The 20,318-nt window shown below is 45.9% G+C and overlaps 1 protein-coding gene across 1 annotated transcript in view; it reads right to left on the bottom strand.

Annotated features, from left to right (window-relative positions):
* The window catches only part of ADGRB1 (adhesion G protein-coupled receptor B1), a 203,992-nt gene that overhangs the window by 38,900 nt on the left and 144,774 nt on the right, over positions 1 to 20,318 (bottom strand). Inside the window, exons 21-23 of the mRNA XM_074146079.1 lie at positions 16,546 to 16,696; positions 12,017 to 12,086; positions 3,668 to 3,734 (exon numbers count right to left, since the gene is read on the bottom strand). Of these exons, the coding sequence (XP_074002180.1) occupies positions 3,668 to 3,734; positions 12,017 to 12,086; positions 16,546 to 16,696 (288 nt within the window). The remainder of the gene's footprint in view (positions 1 to 3,667; positions 3,735 to 12,016; positions 12,087 to 16,545; positions 16,697 to 20,318) is intronic.

Here is a 20,318-nt window from a genome sequence, read left to right as displayed (position 1 = left end):
AAGTGACAACACAAGTTTTTCTGACAGTCAAACACCTGGTGTTGGTAGAACATAAGCTAGGCACTCTTCTGCATGTGGGGCTTGCAAGGAAATGTTTAAGGCCAAATTCAGAGACGCGCAACATTCCATGTTTGCTGAGAACCTTGGTGAGTATAATAGACCCTTGAGAGGTGGTCCTAAGAGACACCTAGTACAACACGTAGCCCAGAGGAAGGGAGATGTCTGCTCACACCAAGCCTCCATCTAATTGCCTAAATCATTCTCAAAACTGAGCAATCTTTCTGAGTTCGGATTGCTGGTTTCAGCAGGACGCGACCCAGCTCACTGATGTGGAGTCCACAGCTGGGAATAAATGGAAGGTCTCACAAATAGCAGTTATTTTCTTTTGCATCAGCTGCTGGGTCAGTGGACTACTTTCCACAGCTGTGAGTGCGTTTCTAGAGCTCACCATGGTATTGTTTTTAGAGAAACAACGCTGGCAAGTCAGACGCAGTAACTCAGCCAAGGATCAGCAGGAACTGAAACCCTAGTTATGTGCTTAGAGAGAGAGAGCCCTTTCGATTCACTGATCCTTCTTCACTGTGCTGGAGGCTGAGTGCAAGAGAGACTTTGCTTTAGGTGCAGCAAGGCAGTAGGAAAGACGGGGTTGAAGTGTGGCAGCCTAGATCACTCCTGGGGCCGGCCACAACACAGCGTGTATCCTCATTCATATCTAGAAGGGGAGATGACAAAGTGCAGCTCTGCAATTGCAGCCTGCAACTGTTTTAATAAATAAACGCTATTTTATCCAGTGCATTGATCATCATGGTCAACATCCTGGTTCCCTTTCTTTACAAAGCCAGGGATATCACATGGACATGCTTCTAAACACAGCCACTCTTAATAACATGCCGTGCAGCTTCGCTGCTTTATCTCTGGGATGCAATCCAGAAGGAAGGACACGAGTCTGAGATTCAGCCCTTGAGATAACCGGTACCTGATGACTCTGTGTCCTGACCTCACCGTGCCATAAGCCTTTCCCTGCAGTAACCCATTGCTTTCAGCCTGCACACAATTATCACCAGGCTGCTTCACCTGAGCTAGATGACTAAAACTGCTTGTAACAGATCTGCATTTCAGGTTCCCAGGATTTTTAAGACTAAAGGTCAAACCTTTGCAGCTGTCCAGTGTTAGCTGCAAATATCGCTGGAGCTGCAGGCCAACCATGTTAAGAATATTATTTTGAGTAAAGATATTCTCCAAGCCAAAGGCCTCTTTCCAATCTGGATAATAAGGGATGGTGTGGAGGAAGAAGGTTACTACAGGCAATAGAAAAATCATGTTGATAGGAGAGTACAGAGATCCTTGGATGGCTTGGGAGGAGTGAGCACAAGTCCAGCCTGGCCAAGCCTAAGGTTACAAGCCCAGCTATAGCCAAGTTGGCTGAGTGCAAAGTCACTTGGGCATCTATATATCATACTCTTCAGAATTTTGGGGGAGCAAGAGCGCAGGCACAGCCAAGTCTGACCTTGGTCTGTGCACCCCTGCACAACAGCAGCCGTATTGTCTCTGGAGCAAAACTCCAGAGAAGCACAGCTGCATGTCCCCTGTACAGCCCTGCAAGACCCTGACTGTCCTTATGTTGAGCAAGGTGGACTGTCCCTCCATCGCCGACACGGTCAACCTGAAATCAGGGACAAAATACATGGAGAACAGACAGCCGTCCAGTCTTGTGGCCAGTGCGCACTCGAGAACTGTGTGTTCTGGTGCTGTTAAAAGTCACAGTGTGAATTTGGGCAACTTATTGAGATGATCTTTTTCCCAGGTTACCGTTTATAAAAGAGGCGTTCAGTGTTTCTTCTCCTTCTTCTTCCCCAAGCTCCTCAGTAGATATACCAACTCGGGCAGCAATGAGTCAGGTAGTCCAAACTAGGTGTGTGGGCTCTCTCTCTAGGTACTGAATAGAGACAGACACCACCAGAGATGATTTACCACTTCCTAAGATCAGCTGCATGAGCCACCATTTGCAGGTGTTGACCTCTCTGTAAGGAAATCTCCATTTCCAGCTTCGATGGCGAGTGAGAACTGAGATGCCAAATGGAAGCAGGCTCATGTGGTTATCTCATGCTTTAAAAATGCTAAAGGCAGGCGAAGGATTATTTCCCTTGTTGCTGGCATAACAAAAGCATGACGGGTTGAGGGCAGCAGATTGACTCCCCCTTCTCTGGGCAATACCAAAGCTCCCTCCCTACTAATCACTGCTGCCTATTGAGCATTCACTGAGCCAGAGCTATGGGCTCTTATGTTGTTGGGGCAAAGAGCTAGTTCATCTGAAAGCACTAAGCCACTTAATGCTCCTGTCAATTACTCTGGCTATAAAGAAGAACCTGACCCCCATCAGCTACATTACTGAGGGAAATCCGACTATCACGTGCCTACAGAGATCTAGCGACTGGCTGGCATGAACATCTGCTTATCCCCACTCTTTGCCGATTGCTAGCTGAAGGCTCATCAAGGCTAAAGAAAGACCCTAACTGATAGAAGCTTTGCTTTACTACAGAGGAGGGGCAACTGCTGGCTTGTCTCTTTGTCATTGTGATGAAACGATGGCATCCAGGTGGTTTGATGTGCAATGACAGCAGTGAGAATAGAGGCAGCAAGAGCTTTTTGTGTAGTTATTCTCCTGTAAGCCTGTTCCTGCTGCGGGGCACTTCACCCCCCAGGCACTGCAGGGAAAAAAAAAAAAAAAACCTGATCTGAAAAAGAAATTGCAAGTGTCAACAACCCCAGTCCTGTGGGACCCTTCAGGGCACTTGAGCCTTAGAGGCACTGGATAAAACACAGGAGTGGAGAGAAACTGCAGACTGCCACTTCCATGTGGGAGCTCAAATGTGGCATTAAACCCATCTGAAATTGCTGCAGGAGGGATTTCCTAGAGGACCAGAAGTTCTCAAATTCTTTGAACACTGACAGTGAAGATTTCTCCTGGCCAATGAGGCTTTGACAGCAGGGAAGCTTGATGAAGGGTATGTCATCTCTTGAATGACACCTTCAACTCAAGTAGTAACTGGCCAAGACGCGCTTTGGTGCTGTGTTGGAGCCAAGGGTGAGGGGACAGTAGAACAAACTCTCACCATGCATGAGCTGGAGGGACAGAGTTTGGAAATGTTCACTTTAACCATACCATCTCTTTGAACTAGAAGCAAATATGACATTTTTAGGGTCACAAAGGATCCCCACAGCACTGATTTGAAGACCTCCATTTCATCTGCAAACAAGGAAGCTGCTCATCCGGGACAGACCAGGAATAAACGTTGGCTGTGGAGGCACAGCCTGGTCTGAAAGCAACCAGTAACAGCAGTTTCTGAAGGAGTTAATGTCAGAGTTTTCCACCATCATCCTGCACTTCCATCCAGATATGGCAAAACCAAGGTAAAGCATTAAGCAGATGCCTAAGGGACTCCAGAGAGGACAGGGGCGGAAGGCTGAGAGCTGAGACATATTACATTTCAGAATCAAACCCTTCCCAGATTGCTGGCTTCTAACACTTTGCTCTTTATTCCTGAAGGAGAAAGCTATTTGAAACATGAGTGGAAATAAAGAGGGACATTCTTGGGTTGAAAGAACAAGGAAAGTGATATAAGATAAAGAGACCAAAAAAAAAATGCTTTCAGCTAAGCTCAAATACCAAAACGACAGCAGCCGCTGGTCCCACGAAGGCGTAGAGAAGACCTCCCTCTAACGACAGCCAGCAGCTGGAAAATGAAAAGAGAAAAGAAAGTTACCCAGTGGCTAACATCAGCGACAGGAGCATGTTTGCTTCTTCCCTTTGTCTGCAGAGTTCATCTTGAGAGTTGATAGCCCATGGGGAAAAAAGTCTCAGAGTTTACAGCAAGCAAGTCCTGAACTTGCATCAAGGCTCATTTGCCTGCGGGGTCTGCCTGCAGAATGGCATTTGATTGTTGACAGAGGAATGCATGCAAAATTAATGATAGTGCTCTGTTTCAGACCAAGTCCTGGAAGCAGCTACATCGGTTTGCTGGCAAGATGATGCTTTTGTCCTATTCACTCAAGCAAAAGAGTCGAAACAGTGGAAATTGTCCCTCACTCATGTGCTAACCACTGTGCTCACCGAGGGCTCAGGTCCAGGAGAGCAGTACTTGTCTTCTCCTGGAACCTCCCTTTGAGCTCGCTGCCATAGGGAAATTTTACAACACAGCAGTGAGGAGGGAATTCACAGCACTCCTTAAGTGGACGCTCTTAAGGAATGAGCTGAACGTGAGGTGTGTGGTGCCTCTTCTGGAAACCAGCTTGTTCCTTCTCCCTCACACCATGTAACCTGGGAAGGACTTCTTCCTCCACTGACCACATGTGGAATTTAGGCTCCTAAACTGCCTGGTGCCTACACAAACTGAGGGGTCTCTTCTGACTAAGTGCTGATGTCTGCCCTATTGGTGCCTATGACAAAGCCAGTCACTCTTGATGACCTTTTGAGTCAGCAGAGATCCAACCAAAAGAGTCCAGGATGAGGCATCTACATTCAATTAGATGAATCACATCCTGAACTCCATTGACTGCCTTGACCAGGTTTTCCAGATCCAAGTAAACAGTGCACCTAACCCAGATGGAGACATCACTGAGGAGATGATTCCCATCTCTCATGTAAACAGTATGAATATGGTCCATGGGTCCCCTCAGAGCTCCTACTGCACTGTACAGGTCTACAGGAGAGATGGAGAGGGACCCTTTATCAGGGAGTGGAGTGACAGGATGAGGGGTAATGGTTTTAAACTGAAAGAGGTGAGATTTATATAAGATATAAGGAAGAAATTCTTTACTGTGTGGGTGGTGAGACACTGGAACAGGTTGCCCAGAGAAGCTGTGGATGCCCCATCCCTGGAGGTGTTCAAGACCAGGCTGGATGGAGCTTTGAGCAACCTGGTCTAGTGGGAGGTGTCTCTGCCCATGGCAGGGGATTGGAATTTGATGATTTTTAAGGTCCCTTCTAACCCACCATACTATGATTCTATGATTCACATGCAGATCTCACTGCACACCGACATCCCCATACTGACAAACGTGGTGTAAAAAAAAAAAAAAAAAAAACCAAAAAAGAAAAGAGAGGCAGGGGAAATCTCACCCTACTCCGACTCTCAGAGCTGAGCATCACTGGGTGTCTGGACAACGAACAGGTATTTTCAGGTTTGACCATAAAGTCAGGAAGGAAACACTCTTTCAGTGTGAGAGTGACCTGGCAAAGGATGAGCAGAAGGGTTGTGGAGTCTCCATCCTTGGAGACATTAAAAACCAGTCTGGGTATGGTCCTGGGCAGCCAGCCCTAGGTGACCCTGCTTGAGCTGGGTAGTTGGACCAGATGGCCTCCAGAGATGCCTTCCTACCTCAACCAGTCTGTGACTCTGCTACAGTTACGGCAGCACTGGAGCTGAAATTTCCCTTTTCTGGGGAGTCCAGCAACTCAGAGCACGGACACATAAACCAGGTACTCCAGGGCAAGAGAGGACGCAAATTTACACTGTGTCAGCAACCTCATGGAAAGTTTGCATGCTTTGACATCGCAGGACCCTGGAGAAAATGCGAGATGAAGTAATCCTGTTTCAGCAGCAAACTACCGTGCCTTTACCACAGGATAAGTGCAGGCGACCACAATGGAGCAAGGACCTTCTCAAAGCTCTTAACAGCTAACCCTGCAGTAGTTCAGTTACGTGCCTCTGCCCTCAGCAATATGGTTTCATTCTGCCTCGGAAGCAAACTGATGCTGCCTTTCGGAGTCTCCCAGGAAACAAAACCTTCCTGGAAACATTTCAAGTCTGTTGATCAGCCTCATATGTTTTTGTATCAATTCTGACTTGCAAAAACTGTTATTTTTTTGCCCCGAAACACAGAACATTTGGGAAAAGAAAAAAAAAAGAAAGTATTTCAAATCGAAAATTGAAAGCAGGACATTCTGTTTTTCTCTGAGGCCTGCATCTTGTTTATTTCTAAATTAAACCTGTAATGTGTTAATTTAATCAATTCTGATCTCTTCCTAATAGCAAGTTCCTCTGTCACAAACAGTCTGAGCAGCTGTAGTAATAAAGCAAATAATCAGCTGGGGAGGGAGGGAATAAGAATGAAGCTTTGGAGGGTGTAATAACTGGAGGGCTCCCTAAATGCAAGGAGAGGGCAGGGGGAACCAGGAGGGCTGGTCCTTGCCCTTTTTCTCCAATGTTCCACCTTAATTTTGAGACCATTTTTCCCAGGGTCTCTTCCAACCGAGGCTCAGGCGAAGAAAGGAGCTGTCAGCCCCGCACTCCAATTAGCAACGAGGACTTGGTGCAACGAGGGCTCTTGTTCATGTCAGGTCCCTGGCAGCCCCTCTTCCCCTCTGAGCATCAGGCTTTCTGAAGGCAAGTTCACACATCACCAAGCACTGGTCCTTATCCCTTCTGACTGCCTGACCTCCCTGCCACAGCGCTTAATCGAAGCATTTCCAAGGCTGTCAGAGGTGGTGGCTGACAGCAAGGGAAGGGAAAGGGTGAAGTGACATCCAAGACAGGAACTGACAGCAAACTCCAGTAATATATTAGTCGAGTGGAGATGCTTTTAGCCCTGTGCCTACAAGGCACAGAAATATTTGCATTTCGCTAAGAGGTTCCCCAGTACTTGCCAAGGGATCTCTTCACAAATCTCTTAAATAAAATTACCACTGGAAGGGAGTAAGTGAATGGTTTAACAATGCTCAGCAGCTCCAGAATATTATTTCTAAGCAGTACGTCCCCTGATTGACAGCAGCTCTTGTGTTCAACGCGGAAGACCTCTTTGCAAAACACCTGATCCTTTTGTGAGCCTGCCACAGCGGAGATGTGAGATGGATGGCTTTTGTCTTGGTCCTGCAAAGAGCCAACTTCCACCGAGACCTTCCTGACTCCACCGTACAGCTCTGCCAGCAACAGGTCTCACCTCGATCGCGTGCAAAAATAAGCAGCCCCAACGCAACAGCCAACATATTTGTATCACTAAGACTACAGTTGGGAATCAGGGCTGTCCCACCAGTATTAATTTAGGGATTAATACAGAAGCTGCTGAGATAACTGTGGGTGACAGAAGACCTGATGCAATGACACATGAGAACCCCTGGAAATTTGCTGTGTTTTGGCACTGCTCGCGGAAAAGTTTTTGTGGGCTCCCTTGTGGGGAAGGATGTGAGTTCCCAGCTACCAGTAGCACAACCTCAATTACTCAGTTCAAGCTTTAGGAGGCAGTTTGTCAAGCTTTAGAGGTCCAGAGTCAGTCCCTGGAGTACCAGCTAAGAGGAGAGTTATTATTCAGGCATTCAGCCTAATACAAGGAGGTGAGCAGTGGCGGGTCCTCTAGACCTCCATTATCTCTAAGACTTTCTTTGAGACTGGAAGTACAGCCTGTACCCTACTCCAGCAGCTCTCCAAACAACTGTAAAATGTCCTTTCAAATGGAAGGAAAATCCCCTCGTGTCCTCCTTGCCTCATTGTGGACAGAGAGTCCATAGCACTCCAGAAGAAGTGTCCAGAGCAATAAAGGCCTCTTTGATGCAGTGAGTGGCTTCTGGGGAATTGCCACTCAGAAAACAACAGAGACACAGTCTGAATCCTGCAGCATATATTCAATTTTCAATTTGAACCTCTCTCTCCCTTCTCCTCTTACCACTTGGTAGCCCAGTCTGGCCAGCTAAAGGGTAAATATTAAATACTAACGACACCCTACCCATACTTAGCAATGTCTCTGATCTCTCTGTCCTACAGCTTGGAGACATGGTCAACCCTTTGACTGCTACCACATCTCGATGAGACAAGCCCCCATACTGCCACTCAGTTGTGTTTATATCATTACAGAATAGCTTCATCCCATGCACATAAAAAAGAGAGGACAAAGCTGGGTGAAATCTGGCTTAGGGCCCAGGTAGACCACCCTCTTGGAGGTTACTCCCCTAACTTGCTCCACTGCAGTTGGCCACCTTGGCGTACCCTGCAGAAGAACAGTTTCACTCTTGGTGACACAGAGACACAATATGCATTTCACACACTGTCCCTTCCACCAGCTTTGCCCTGGGAGTCTGTAACACCAAGATTAGTGCTGCAATGCCTTCAATGGTTGCGTCTATCCCCAAAATGCTCTCACAACCATGTCCTGTAGATGGGTGTCAGGGTTTTTTTACCACTGTGAGTGGGATGAGAAAAAAATTGATGTTGAGTGCCAAATCCTGTGCTCAGCTAAACGTCAGAGCCCTGCTTTGTCTTAATGACCATCTCCACAAGAAAACCAACGGGTGCTAATGCACTGCTCTTAGGATCCAGAAACTGCAGGGTTGGAAGAAGCCTTGAAAGACGCTGTGAAGTCCCTTGTGGTTTATCATGTCAGCTCTTGTCCCCTGCTTCACAGGGAGGGACATGTTATGGCTAATGTCTTTCCTTCCTTCTGCAAGATGGAAACTTTGTGCCTTGAAAGTCTTAATGCTCATTTGAAATGCCTTGTGCATACCCTGTACTAACTAGAGACAAAGCTAAAATAGCTCTTGAGCTCTAGGTCCCAGCTTTGCAACTACTTTGTGCATTTCTGCAATGGTCAGAAACCTACAAATGCCCTGGGACAAGCTTTGATTCAAGGCTGTATGCTATTTATATGTCTTTAGCATTAGACAGTGTTAAATCAAGGTCTGAACCACCTTGAGTTTTGGAGTTCAGCTCTGAAATTACTGCTACGTAATGTCAACTTTGCTGTAGAGAAGAGGTGGGACCAAGGGCCTCCCCACAAATGAATCTAAGAGCTTTTATGCCTCTTGAGCAGGAGCACAGGGAGAAGTGTGAATGCGCTGCAGTCTGTCGGGACATCCTGCCTGGCTTGGTCCACATAAATATTTGCTTCATATTTTAAAATGCACCAACGTGCAAATGTAACTCTCTTTACAGTGATGCTCAGCACCAGTTTACGCTCAGCATCATGGCTCAAGAACCCACCACGTCATCGCCCTGGCCCAGCAGCACCTACCCACTTGCCCCTTGCTGCATGGAGGCAGAGCAGGGGGGGTTAACCAGCTCCCACGGGGACATCCACACTGCTTGGGGCAGAGATGGTGGCTTGAGCGTGTGACTGCGAGTTAACTCTGTTTAGCTCTGTCTCTGGGTAAAGCCAACAGGAGGAATTACAACAAGATGGCAGCGTTATGACTGCCTGATGGGCATGAGAGGAACTGTTGCTCCATTCACAGCTTTGCTGGGACTCACCAGCTTTACCAGACTGCAGCATGGAAGGGGATGAAAAGAGGACCAAACTGGATTTGCTGGAGTGAGAAGGTGCCCTGCTGTTTTGGTGACAAGCACCCCGACAGCAGAGTGGTGTCACTCGGGCTGTGGCTCCTGCTGGGACCGCAGGATCCCTTGCCATCCCCTCAGGCAGCCAGCCAGGCTGCAAGGCGGGCAACATCCTGCCCTTGGATGCAAGGAGCAACGGAGACTTAAGGGCTGAAAGGAGTCAGAGGATTAGCAGCAAAGGGAGAAGAGCTGGTCTGGTTAAGCGTCCCCTGGGAACGATGGAAAGTCACAGTACAGCCTGTTGGTCACCTCGTTGGTACGCCAAGCAGGAGTCTGGCAGGTTTTGTCACCCGTTGACAGCCTTTTGGCTGCAGTCTGGGAGGGCTTTGCTCTGGGGCAGGGAGATGTTGGCAGGCGGTGGTCCAGGGCAGTGAAATAGGGTGTGCTTTCTTGCACGTTCCTCCCTTTCCCCCTCCAGGCTCTTTTGTGTGGTCAATGTTGACCACAAAACTCTGAGGTGGCCCCTAAGCATTAATGGGGAGGGAGTGACTGAGCTTTTTGCACCAATTCCCAACAGTCTATAAACAGGAGAGGAAGCAGAAATATTTAGGGCCTTTCTCCATTCCCCTGATGCTTGTTCATTACGAATTATTCTCGTGGACTTGCATGGAGGAAAGCCCCAGAAACAGCAGCCCCACAGAAAAGCTAAAAGGGCATTTGGGATCTCAGTGGCACCTCTGAAAGCCAGGCTGTGTGTTGTCTTCTTCCGAGTCATACAACAAGCACTGGATTCCCCTCCACCAGGACACACTGAGGCCAAGTCACCCGAGCTGGGACAGGTACAGCCAATGCATCCTGATGCCAGCACAGGTTTCAGGAATTACAGAATCACAGAATCTTCTTGGTTGGAAGGGACTTCTGAGATCATCGAGTCCAACCACAAAAAAAACAAACCAAAACAAAACAAAAACGCACACAAAACAAACACCCACAACCTCACACCACACCCACCCACAACCAGACACAAACCAACAATCTCAGGCACTAGAGCATGCCCTGAAGTGCCATGTCTACACGCTTCTTAAATACCTCCAGGGATGGTGACTCCACCACCTCCCTGGGCAGGCTGTTCCAGTGCCTGACCACTCTCTCAGTAAAGTAATTCTTCCTAATATCTATTCTAAACCTCCCCTGCCCCAACTTCAGACCATTTCCTCTGGTCCTGTCATTATTCCCTTGGGAGAAGAGGCCAACACCCACCTCTCTACAATCTCCTTTCAGGTAGTTGTAGAGGGCAATGAAGTCCCCCCTCAGCCTCCTCTTCTCCAAACTAAACATGCCCAGTTCCCTCAGCCTCTCCTCATATGACTTGTTCTCTAGACCCCTAACCAGCTTGGTGGCTCTCCTCTGGACACGCTCCAGCAGCTCAATGTCCTTCCTGTAGTAAGGGGCCCAGAGCACTTGAGGTGAGGCCTCACCAGGGCCGAGTACAGAGGCACCATCATTGCCCTACTCCTGCTGGCCACGCTATTCCTGATACAGGCCAGGATGCCGTTGGCCTTCTTGGCCACCTGGGCACACTGCTGGCTCATGTTAAGCTGGCTGTCCACCAACACCCCCAGGTCCTTTTCTGCTGGGCAGCTTTCCAGCCACTCTTCCCCAAGCCTGTAGCGTTGCCTGGGGTTGTATCTATGGATTTTTATTTGACAAACCCACTTTCCGGAGCCCTCTATAATGCACAGTAATTTAGACTGCAGTAATTTAGACTGCAAAGCAAATGGAGAATGCTGCTGTGCCGTTTTAACACTCTCCTGCAATCAGAATTCAAAACGCTGGACCATTTGGTCGTGGGTGTGCAGAATGTGGTGGGAACTGAGAAAGGGCAGGGATTCCACGTGACATTTTCCCAGTGGACCTATCAAACCCTCGTCTGTTGCTGGCCAGCTTTTGTCTTAAATGTTGTTCACGTGGGATGCAAACCACTGGCCAGGAAGGCTCTGAATAATGATGGGTTGCAGTAGGGAAGGGCCTGATTTATTGCTACATAAAATATTATCCTTTGGTTGCCACTATGCATAAAATTTCTAAGCTATCTTTTTCACAACACAGGTAAAAAGAAAACCATTTCCTTTTTTTTTTTCTTTATGTTGTACTAATGCTCAGCTCTGAGTGATTCCAGCCTTGCCTTAACATATTTTATCTATACATTCTTATTCCATTTTTAATTCTCTGCCTTCCTTCCCCCATTACATGCAAATAAAAGTTTCCTAAAGGCAAACCCTGTGGAATTTGGAAAACAGGCAAATTCAGATGGCTGCCAAAAACTTGGTTTGAAAAACTCATGCTCATTCCGGTGCCTAAAACTGAGCCAAGCTATTTGGAAAACCTGGGACCAACCAAGCAAACCATTGAATAGATAAACACAAAAGCTATTTTTCATTTTAAACATCCTAAACTTTAAGTATTCCACATTTTCCCCCTAAAACTAAGTTTAAAAAAAAATCTCTAAATAGGACATAGATTAAAGTGATGTCATATATGCAACACTTAAATCTAACTAGTCCCTGTGAACTTGTTTTTAAAGGAATACACAATCCACCTGGGCCAGCTGATGGCTTGAGGAGGCAGGGAGGCATGATGGCTGCACACCAGAATTTAGCTCCTACCTTGGCTCCTGTGGGTCAGTGGATTTTGAAAAAAAAAGCATGGAGGGTGAGAGAGAAAGAAAAATGAGGAAGAACTCCTTTACTCACTAGTTGACGGTGCCGTACCCCTTGGCTTTAGTAAATCCCACAGAAATGGCAACCACCAAGGCGGGGAGCCCTACGGAAGCGAAACAAGAGAAAATTGGTCATTTAAGCATATGTGCAGCTCTTCTCCCACTCAACCGCATAATATACCCAATTCTTCCCGGTGTTATTCTAGCACCATCTGTCCCAGCCTGGGTCTTTGGCAGAGACTGAATTCAGGACCTTCAGAGCCAAAAGCATGAACCCTTGTTACCTCTGCTAATGAAGTAAATGCCATCAGCTGTAATCAGCTCATATCCTGCCGTGGTCTCAGCAGTTGTGTGGGGACTGACAGTACATGCAGATGCATAAAATATATTTATTTTATTCGTAGGTACACAGTCTGGTCAGGAATATATAAAGGTGTCTCCTGAAGATGGAAATCACAGCCACAACCCAACCCAAAAGAGTTAGCAAGGAGGAGATTAAGGGCTACGTTTGATCTCAACATAATGTATGATGAACAACCCAGGTTCAAATCTTGCCCCAAATGAGACAGAAAAGGAGATGGAAACTGAGTTCCCCCTATCCCAAACAGGTTCCTCAAGTACTAGGCTATAACAGATTGGGTCCCTCTGAACCAAGTGGAAGAGAGCAACAGAATATCAGGTCTTTCTGCAAAACAGGATACTTATTTTTTTTTGCCAGAGACCTGCACCCTTTTTGTGTCCAAAAGGAGAATAAACTAAGGGAAACCAGCTGCTCTCAAGAAGACACACTTCATTACAAGTCTTGCAAAAGATTAGCAAGTTAGTCTGGGGCTGGGGTGCCACAGTGTGCAAAGCACAATTTATCTTTAGAGTGTCATGAGCTAACAGTGCCAGCATAGGGATGTCATTTCAGGTGCATAAGGGGGTGAAGATATGGCCTTGATCTCACCACTAGAAGCTCCCATAAAATGAGAGCAAGGAGAATAAGTAAAACTTCCTGGTTATTGTGCAACCTGCTGGTTATTAGCCTTAAAAGTCATAAAAAGTTCTGAAATTGTTGCATCATTGAATGCCTGGGCACAATCAGAACTAGCAAAAGATACTACAACTTGCTAATCGTCTTCTGATCCTTCTTTTCCCTGACACGATAAACTGCTTAAACATCTACAGAGGAGATCAAGTACTTCTTTGGTTCACCAGCATAGCTCTCCCCTTTCCCTAAAGAAATGCCTGGATATCAGCTAGTAACATCTGGTTCTTCAGCTACGGAGGTCTCCACGTGGCTTTTTATAGCCCTCCCCCTTGTGACATGATGAATTAAGCTATCTCAATGCTAAAGATGGGCAAATCCCATTAGGAATTAGCAGGATCAGTAGCCAGCTAGGATTAGTGCTTCTTGACCAAGACCCTAATTTGTGTGCCGCAGAGGTCACGGCAGGCGGCTGCAGAAGGTGCTGGAGATCGAAGGGATGTGCAGACACAGCATCCAGACAATCACCCTGCTGGCACGGTGGTCACTCAGCAACACAAGTCATTGCAAGACTGATTAATTGTGAGGGTCTGCAGCCAGCTGGGAGGTATAAGGCCAAGTTGGCTGGAATATACAGCATTTGAGAGTTATCATAATGAGAAGCGTTTCTCCTCCTATATGAGATTTCCAAGCACAGCTCACGTTTGATCAGTCCAAAACCAACAGGCAGTGAGTTTAAAAGATTTGTCTTCTTTTCCCTTTTTTTTTTTCCCATTTTCTTTTTTTTTCTTTCTTTCTTTTTTTTCCCCTCTCTTTTTTTCCATTCTTAACTGACTATTGCTCCTCTTGCTGAGCCTCCTTCACACCTCATCTGGATACATCCTGGGTGCTGTACTCATCACGATGCCATCAATATGGCATTCCTATGGCAAGCATGCCGAGAAACCACGTGTGAAAGGACTTTTTCAAGAGTATCGCTTGATGCAAGAGGCCCCGCAAAAGAGGAAAGTTGGCCAGGACTCGGCCAAAAATAGCAACATGTTCTTCGCAAAGCGCTTCTCTTAGATGTGATAATTATGCAGAAATACACACTGTGGCTGTGAACTTGTCAGCTTACAGGGACTGGCTCATACTGAGCCTAGGCAGGAGCCCCAGCTTTGGGCTGAAAATGGAGTTGTACAAGCAGGATTTGCCGAAGGTGATAGCAATGCCATGGTAGCTAAGCTAAAGAGCACAGTAATCAGGGGTGCTCTACTCCTCCGCCTTGGGAGAGATGTTAAAGGTTTAATCACGGTTAGATGTGATTAGATTGAATAAAAATAAAAATACTTTTTTTTTTTTTTTATTAAATTATTTGAAAGAAAGTTATTCCTAACTGGGCTGTTCCATATACGGTGTGTGGTTTGTACCAGCCTTCTAGGCAGTCACTCCTGCTACATAGTCACTGGCAAGGTTTGGGGGGCTCTGTGCAGAAAGCGATTTTTACATTCATCACTCTAAATAAATGCATCAGAACCCTCTTTCCAAGTGTTTTGTACTGCCAGGCCAGAGGAGAATTGGGTCATGTGTTCATCATGTCCCATCAGAAAAGGTCCTTTGCTAATAATGTCCAAGAGCCATAACCGTTATGAACAACTGAAGACCCACTCAGAGCCTGGGCTACGGCAGCATGAAAAATCCAGTTGTGGAAACTACGACATGGATGTAAAAAGACTGACAATATTATTTCTTCTTTACCAGGGCTAAATATGATGACTGAATTGTTTCTAGAGAACAGTTTGTCTGTCTGTTCTAAAGAATTAAAACCAAAAAAAAGAAAATCTAATTGCTTAAACCTCTTTTCTGGAAATACAAAAGTTGCATGCCCAAGAGAAGGACAAACAAAAAGGGAATAAACCTCACTGCTGATGAAAACCACTATAGCTTGAATGAGCTACAGCTGACAGCAGCTGGGAACTTGGCAAAGACATCTAGAACAAGAGCTTAGAGAAATGCTAATACGCAAAGGGGGAAAAGGGGGAGAATCAGCCCATGACAAAGTGAAATGTGTTAATTATTTCAGATTATGCTCTTTAAAACATATTTTCAGCCTCTTCCCTCTTAGAAGTGTCATTAATCCCAGTTTCACAGCTGAAGTCTAGCAGGATGCAAAATATCAGAAATTCCCTTGCTGCCTTAATAGGCGCGAGTGTTCTTCATTTCTTGTCCTAACCTATTCCAAATGGTTATTATGCATCATTTATCAGCCAGTGCATCCTAGCTTAGAGATGACTACATTTTACTAGCGGTGCAAATTAAGCTTCTACATGTGTAGGCTTTTTTTTTGTGTTCTTTTTTTTTTTTTAATCTGGACAGGCTACAAATGTGAATGTCGCTCATCCAAAATTCCCTTAGCTAACACGCCCATCTGTCCCAGGTTTTACAGATCAGAAAAATGCCTTTTTATTGCCTAAAAAAAAAGCTATTAGTCTTTTGCATTCCATATCCCTGATGTTCCTGGAGTCCCAGAGTGTTTGTGTACAAATGTATGCATGAACACAGACGGGCACATGCAGCCTGTGCTTTGCACGTATGTGGCGATGTTCTTGCTACACACGAACACTATATTTCAATAGCATAATTTATTTTTCTTTCATAAGCAAAAGCTAGGAGTGAAAACTTAAAGGGATGCAGGTGCTGGAACGAGGACGGCTGCTGATGTGCCAGAATAAATCACATCAGGGCGCTTCCTAAGCATCAGAAATATCTTGCCTGGGGGTGAAATGCTCGACTTCAGTAGTAAAACGAGACACTAATACGGCTCAGACACACAACGCTTTCTCTCTCCCTTTCTCCTTTTATTGCCTGCTCGCTTTTGAGCAACTTTTTGTTCCGTTGTTCCTTTCAAATGCACGCTTGTTATTGCTTTGAAAGCCCAGGTTATGGGTTTGTGTTTGTTTTCTACTACAGAATGCATCATTTAAGGCTAATAAATTAAACATACGGAAGAGGCAGAGGGAGAAAAATTAGTTACAAGCATCTGCACCAGTCTTGTAGTTTATTTGTCTACGAAAGGCCCTGCTGCCATGGAGACAGGATTTCAGAGCTTGCTTCACTCAGAGTTGCACATGGAAGGAGACAGCAAGAGAGAGAAATGGAGAATGGAAGAGAGAGACTTAAACTTGGGACAAACTACCCCCAGCACACCCCTTGAAAACTCAACCCTTCTCAGCCCATTTATTTTTCATGACCCTCCGGTGCCCTGGGCAGCAGGCAGGACATTGAAGAGGTCTTTCAAAGTCACGTTGGACAGGCCTTTGAGCAACCTGGTCTAGTGGGAGGTGTCCCTGCCCAGGGCAGGGGGGTTGGAACTAGATGATCTTTAAGGTCCCTTCCAACTCTAACCATTCTAAGATTCTAAGAATCTATGACTTACAACTCTTTCTCATGATGTTTTTAACCATGTGAGCCCGTCTGACCCCCCCGAAAGGGTTGCAAGAACCCTCTGCCAAGACTTCTGCAGAGCATTAGCCCTTCTCTGCTCCTCATCCCATGGAGGGATAGCTCTTCCCCACCACCCCAGGGGAGATGCTCCTCAGACCCAGGATCCTCACCCCATCCGAGACACAAGAAGCGCTTGCGGATGATGCGGTTCCGTAACCGGCCCGTCACGGCCATGTAGGACTGCCAAGCCTCGGTCAGCACCCAGCAGAAAGAGGAGAGGAAGAAGAAGTGCAAGAAAGCCGCCACCAGCGTGCAAATCACCTGGAGAGAGGAGGAAAGGAGGACACGTGAGAGGAGCAGCAGGCGGAGAGAACAGAGTGTAGGAGAGCAGAAGGCACAGGGAAATGCTTCCAAACCAGGCTCTGGAAAGCAAGGTCATGAAGAACAGGACAAGAAAAGACATTTTAGAAGGAGGCAGTCTGCCCTACAAGCTTCAACCCAGAAAAGGACCAAAGCATTTGCTTCAAATTTAAATACTTATGGAAATCGGCTGCTTTTAGGCATGTGCTCTAAGATAAGCCCATGTTTAACACTGTTGCCCATGTCCCATCCTGGTGTTTTCTTGGCTCCAGCAAGATATATTTATTTTCCAAATGATCAAAACCACAGCCCCAATCCTTTTGGAGAGGACAGAGCAGTTAGTAAGCTGTGCGCTCTTCTTGGTTCAAAAGGTTTGCAAAGCCCCATGTCATTGGCAGCCGAGCTATAGAAATAAAATCAGAGGACGGCAATTTAGATGGCAATTTATTGCTGCCAGGGAAGGATTGCTGAGTGAAAGGGTTAAGCCATGAGAGCCGGGTGAAACCACGGCTGCCAGGGGCTGGTAAGGACTGCAAACGTGAGTGGTGTGTAGTTGTCCAAGAGCATATAACTCCTAGCAGACAGGGAAGACAAAAAAAAAAAAAAAAAAGAAAGGAAAAAAAAAAGAAACTACATTAGAAGGAATTTCATAATGGTGAGCTCTACTACTCGGTGGGGAAATCTCTCAAGGGAAATGCAGGGAGCTTAAGCCATTTAAAATTAAACTGGGGAAAGTACTAGCAAATGCATTATGAAGAACAATCCTGTAGCGCCAGGGAGATGGACTGGAAAGCTGACAAGCTCGTCTTTGTTTTTAACTCAGCAAGGCCAAATCTTTCACTGGTGCAAATTGGTGCCGCTCTGTTTAACTCTGCCAGAGCTGAGCTTAATTTCCACCATCTGCGAGTTGGAAACCATGAATCAAGGTACTCAAGAAGAAAATGATGGCAAGAAACTCCAGTGCCTCCCAAGGAGAAGGGAGAGCAAATAGACTTTAAAAGTGACTCTGGATAATAAAATGGTTTAAGGCATTCAGGGCAGGGGGAGGGGGAGGTTTATAACGAAGAATTTCTCTGCTTTGAGTTATATCAGGAAACACGGACTTTGGGTTTACGGTCAATGAACCTTCCTCTTTTTTCATCCACCAGCATCTTTTAACACAGAGCTCTCACGCACAGAGTGTCTTTTATCACGATTTTATCGGATTGCTCTCGATTCACACACTGGCACAAACTGACATTATCAGAGGTTGTGAATAAAAGTAAGACTGTGTGTTCTTTGAGACAGGAACTGTCTTTTTGTTCCATGTTTGTATTTGACACCAAACCCCTTGGTATTCTTCCTATAAATGGATTCTGGATGACAGTTCGTACAAACAACACGGCTCAATATGATAATTTCAAGTAATTTCCACATTTTAAAAGAATGCTAAAAAGGTGGTTGCTATTCATCATGTTACAGACCGACATAAACCAGTTACAAACACGGGATGCTTTCTGGAATATATTTTAAGATACTGTTATTTTTGAACTTTTTTTTTTGTCTAACATCAGATACGACACCGTTCATTTTACCATTTTTATTTTGTTCTGCACCAACACGGTTCTGCCCTCTTTGCCAGAACTTTGTAAGGGGGAGGAAAAAAAACCTTTGTTTTCCAATTTTCCACCCAGGAGATACATTTTCTGGGTATTTTTACTCCATCGGATAGTTTTGATGGAAAGGGGAGGAGAAGGGAAGAAGGAAGCACAACAGAAATATGCACACCTCAGCTGGACCACCATAAACCCACTGCCTCAACTGAAATCAGACTGTGAACTTGACCAGCTGATGGGCAGGTACATATTTGCTTCTGCTACCTCTGCTGCAGGGTTTTTCCTTCTTTGTAAGGGAAAAAAAAATTCAGGAAGGCGTAAGCACAGGGATATGATGTCCCAAGCTGCTGCAGAAAGATCTGGCAGAGCTTGTCAGTCTGTCAAGGCCATTAGCCCTTGTTTTCCTTTAAGAGGAGAAATCTGTTTCCTTGCAACACGTAGCCATGCCTTTGAGATATGGCCAGTTCATGCAGCATTCATTTCTTTTGTATCACGTTATTGCTGACTGTAATTTTTTAGCCTTTTCCCAGGCCTTTCATCTTCAAAAAGCTTAGCAAATCCAGGCATGGAGTTCTGCCTTTGAGGTTACATGGATGGAAATCAAGGGAGAATTTGGCATTTCCAGGGAAACTAACACATAGAGCAATTATAAATCAATCAATCGCCAACATTTAAGACGCTCCGTTATCAATAACTGAATGTGAATAAATTCCTAATTTACACTCCTTTGTCTCTTCTCTCTATAGTTTTCTTTCTCTGTTCCCTGCCAGAGACTGTTTACTAGATGGCTAAGCGGAAATCCAAGAATAACCTTTCTATTTATGGTGTTTCATGCATATGTATGTGTGAAGAGTTAATCTACCTCATGCAATCGCAGCCAGGAGCTTTGAATCCCCACTAACAGCTCTGACAGTGAACACCCAAGAGTGAAGTGAGAAAAGAGCACAAGGAAGAAGCTGGGTTCACAACTGTGCTCTGAAAGGGGTGGGAGAGGGTGAAGACATCCACCTTCTATCCTGGGGATGAAGAAGAATAACCAAAAAGGAGGTCCAGCCATGGTTTGCCATGTTGAGCATCCCTCAGAATTTCCTTCTATGGAAAGAAACTCCTAGCAGAAAATGCACCCAGGGAAAATGAGAGCTTAGCTCACCCTTTTCTCCACCTCTTGCTCTGAGAAAACCATGTTGGCCATGAAAGACAGCTCTGCTTTGATAAGTTAGTTTCAGAAGGGCACATTTAATAGGAGCAGGGCTGGCTGCCTCATCTCTCCACACTTCTCTGCACACATATGACTCAAGCAGCTGCAAAGCTTTCCCTAAAACATAACCCAGCCCTAACCCGAAGGGCCCTCCATAGAAGTGAGTCTCTATAACTCATCAAACCCTGGGGCTTCTCTGCAGAAATGCTTCCAAAAGTGACAGCATGCTCTGGCTGCCAAAGTAGAGGTTCAAAAAAACTGGCCGGTCACTGGTTGCTGTTAATTAAACACTGAATTTTGACTTCTGATTGTGACTTTGGCACCAGGAGTAGTGGAGGATGCTTCTTGCCTCGGTCTTCTTAGTGGAGTTGGCATGGTTGGAGAACTTGGTGAGACAGGAAAATGTACAACAGGAAAATGCTAATGAGTAGCAGTGATTTCTTATGCCAGATGCCAACAGGTAAACTGAAATTACTTAAACTGGAGAAAAAGTCATACAGGCAACATGTGCCTCTCCAGCCAGGTCTGTAACGTGGGAAGGCACGTACGTGCAACCAGTGCACGTGGGTGAAAATCCATGTTCACATCCTGCTTTCATCGTTCGAGTCGCACTATGATCTGCAGCGAGTTCCTCGGCTCTACAGCATGCACAACGCATCTGACAATGCTTCCTATCCCCCCAAAAAGGCAGGGGTTTGTGGCTGTGCTCATTAACATCTGCCAAGTGCTTTAAGCTCAGAGTATAAAAGTTGCTGGAGAAATAAATGTAAAGCTGAGATGTTGGAATTAT

The sequence above is a fragment of the Numenius arquata genome, chromosome 3 (genome assembly GCF_964106895.1).
Source record: "Numenius arquata chromosome 3, bNumArq3.hap1.1, whole genome shotgun sequence".
Classification (NCBI taxonomy): Eukaryota; Metazoa; Chordata; class Aves; order Charadriiformes; family Scolopacidae; genus Numenius; species Numenius arquata.
Note: the sequence above shows the minus strand (reverse complement) of the source record. Positions and strands in the feature narration are given on the sequence as shown.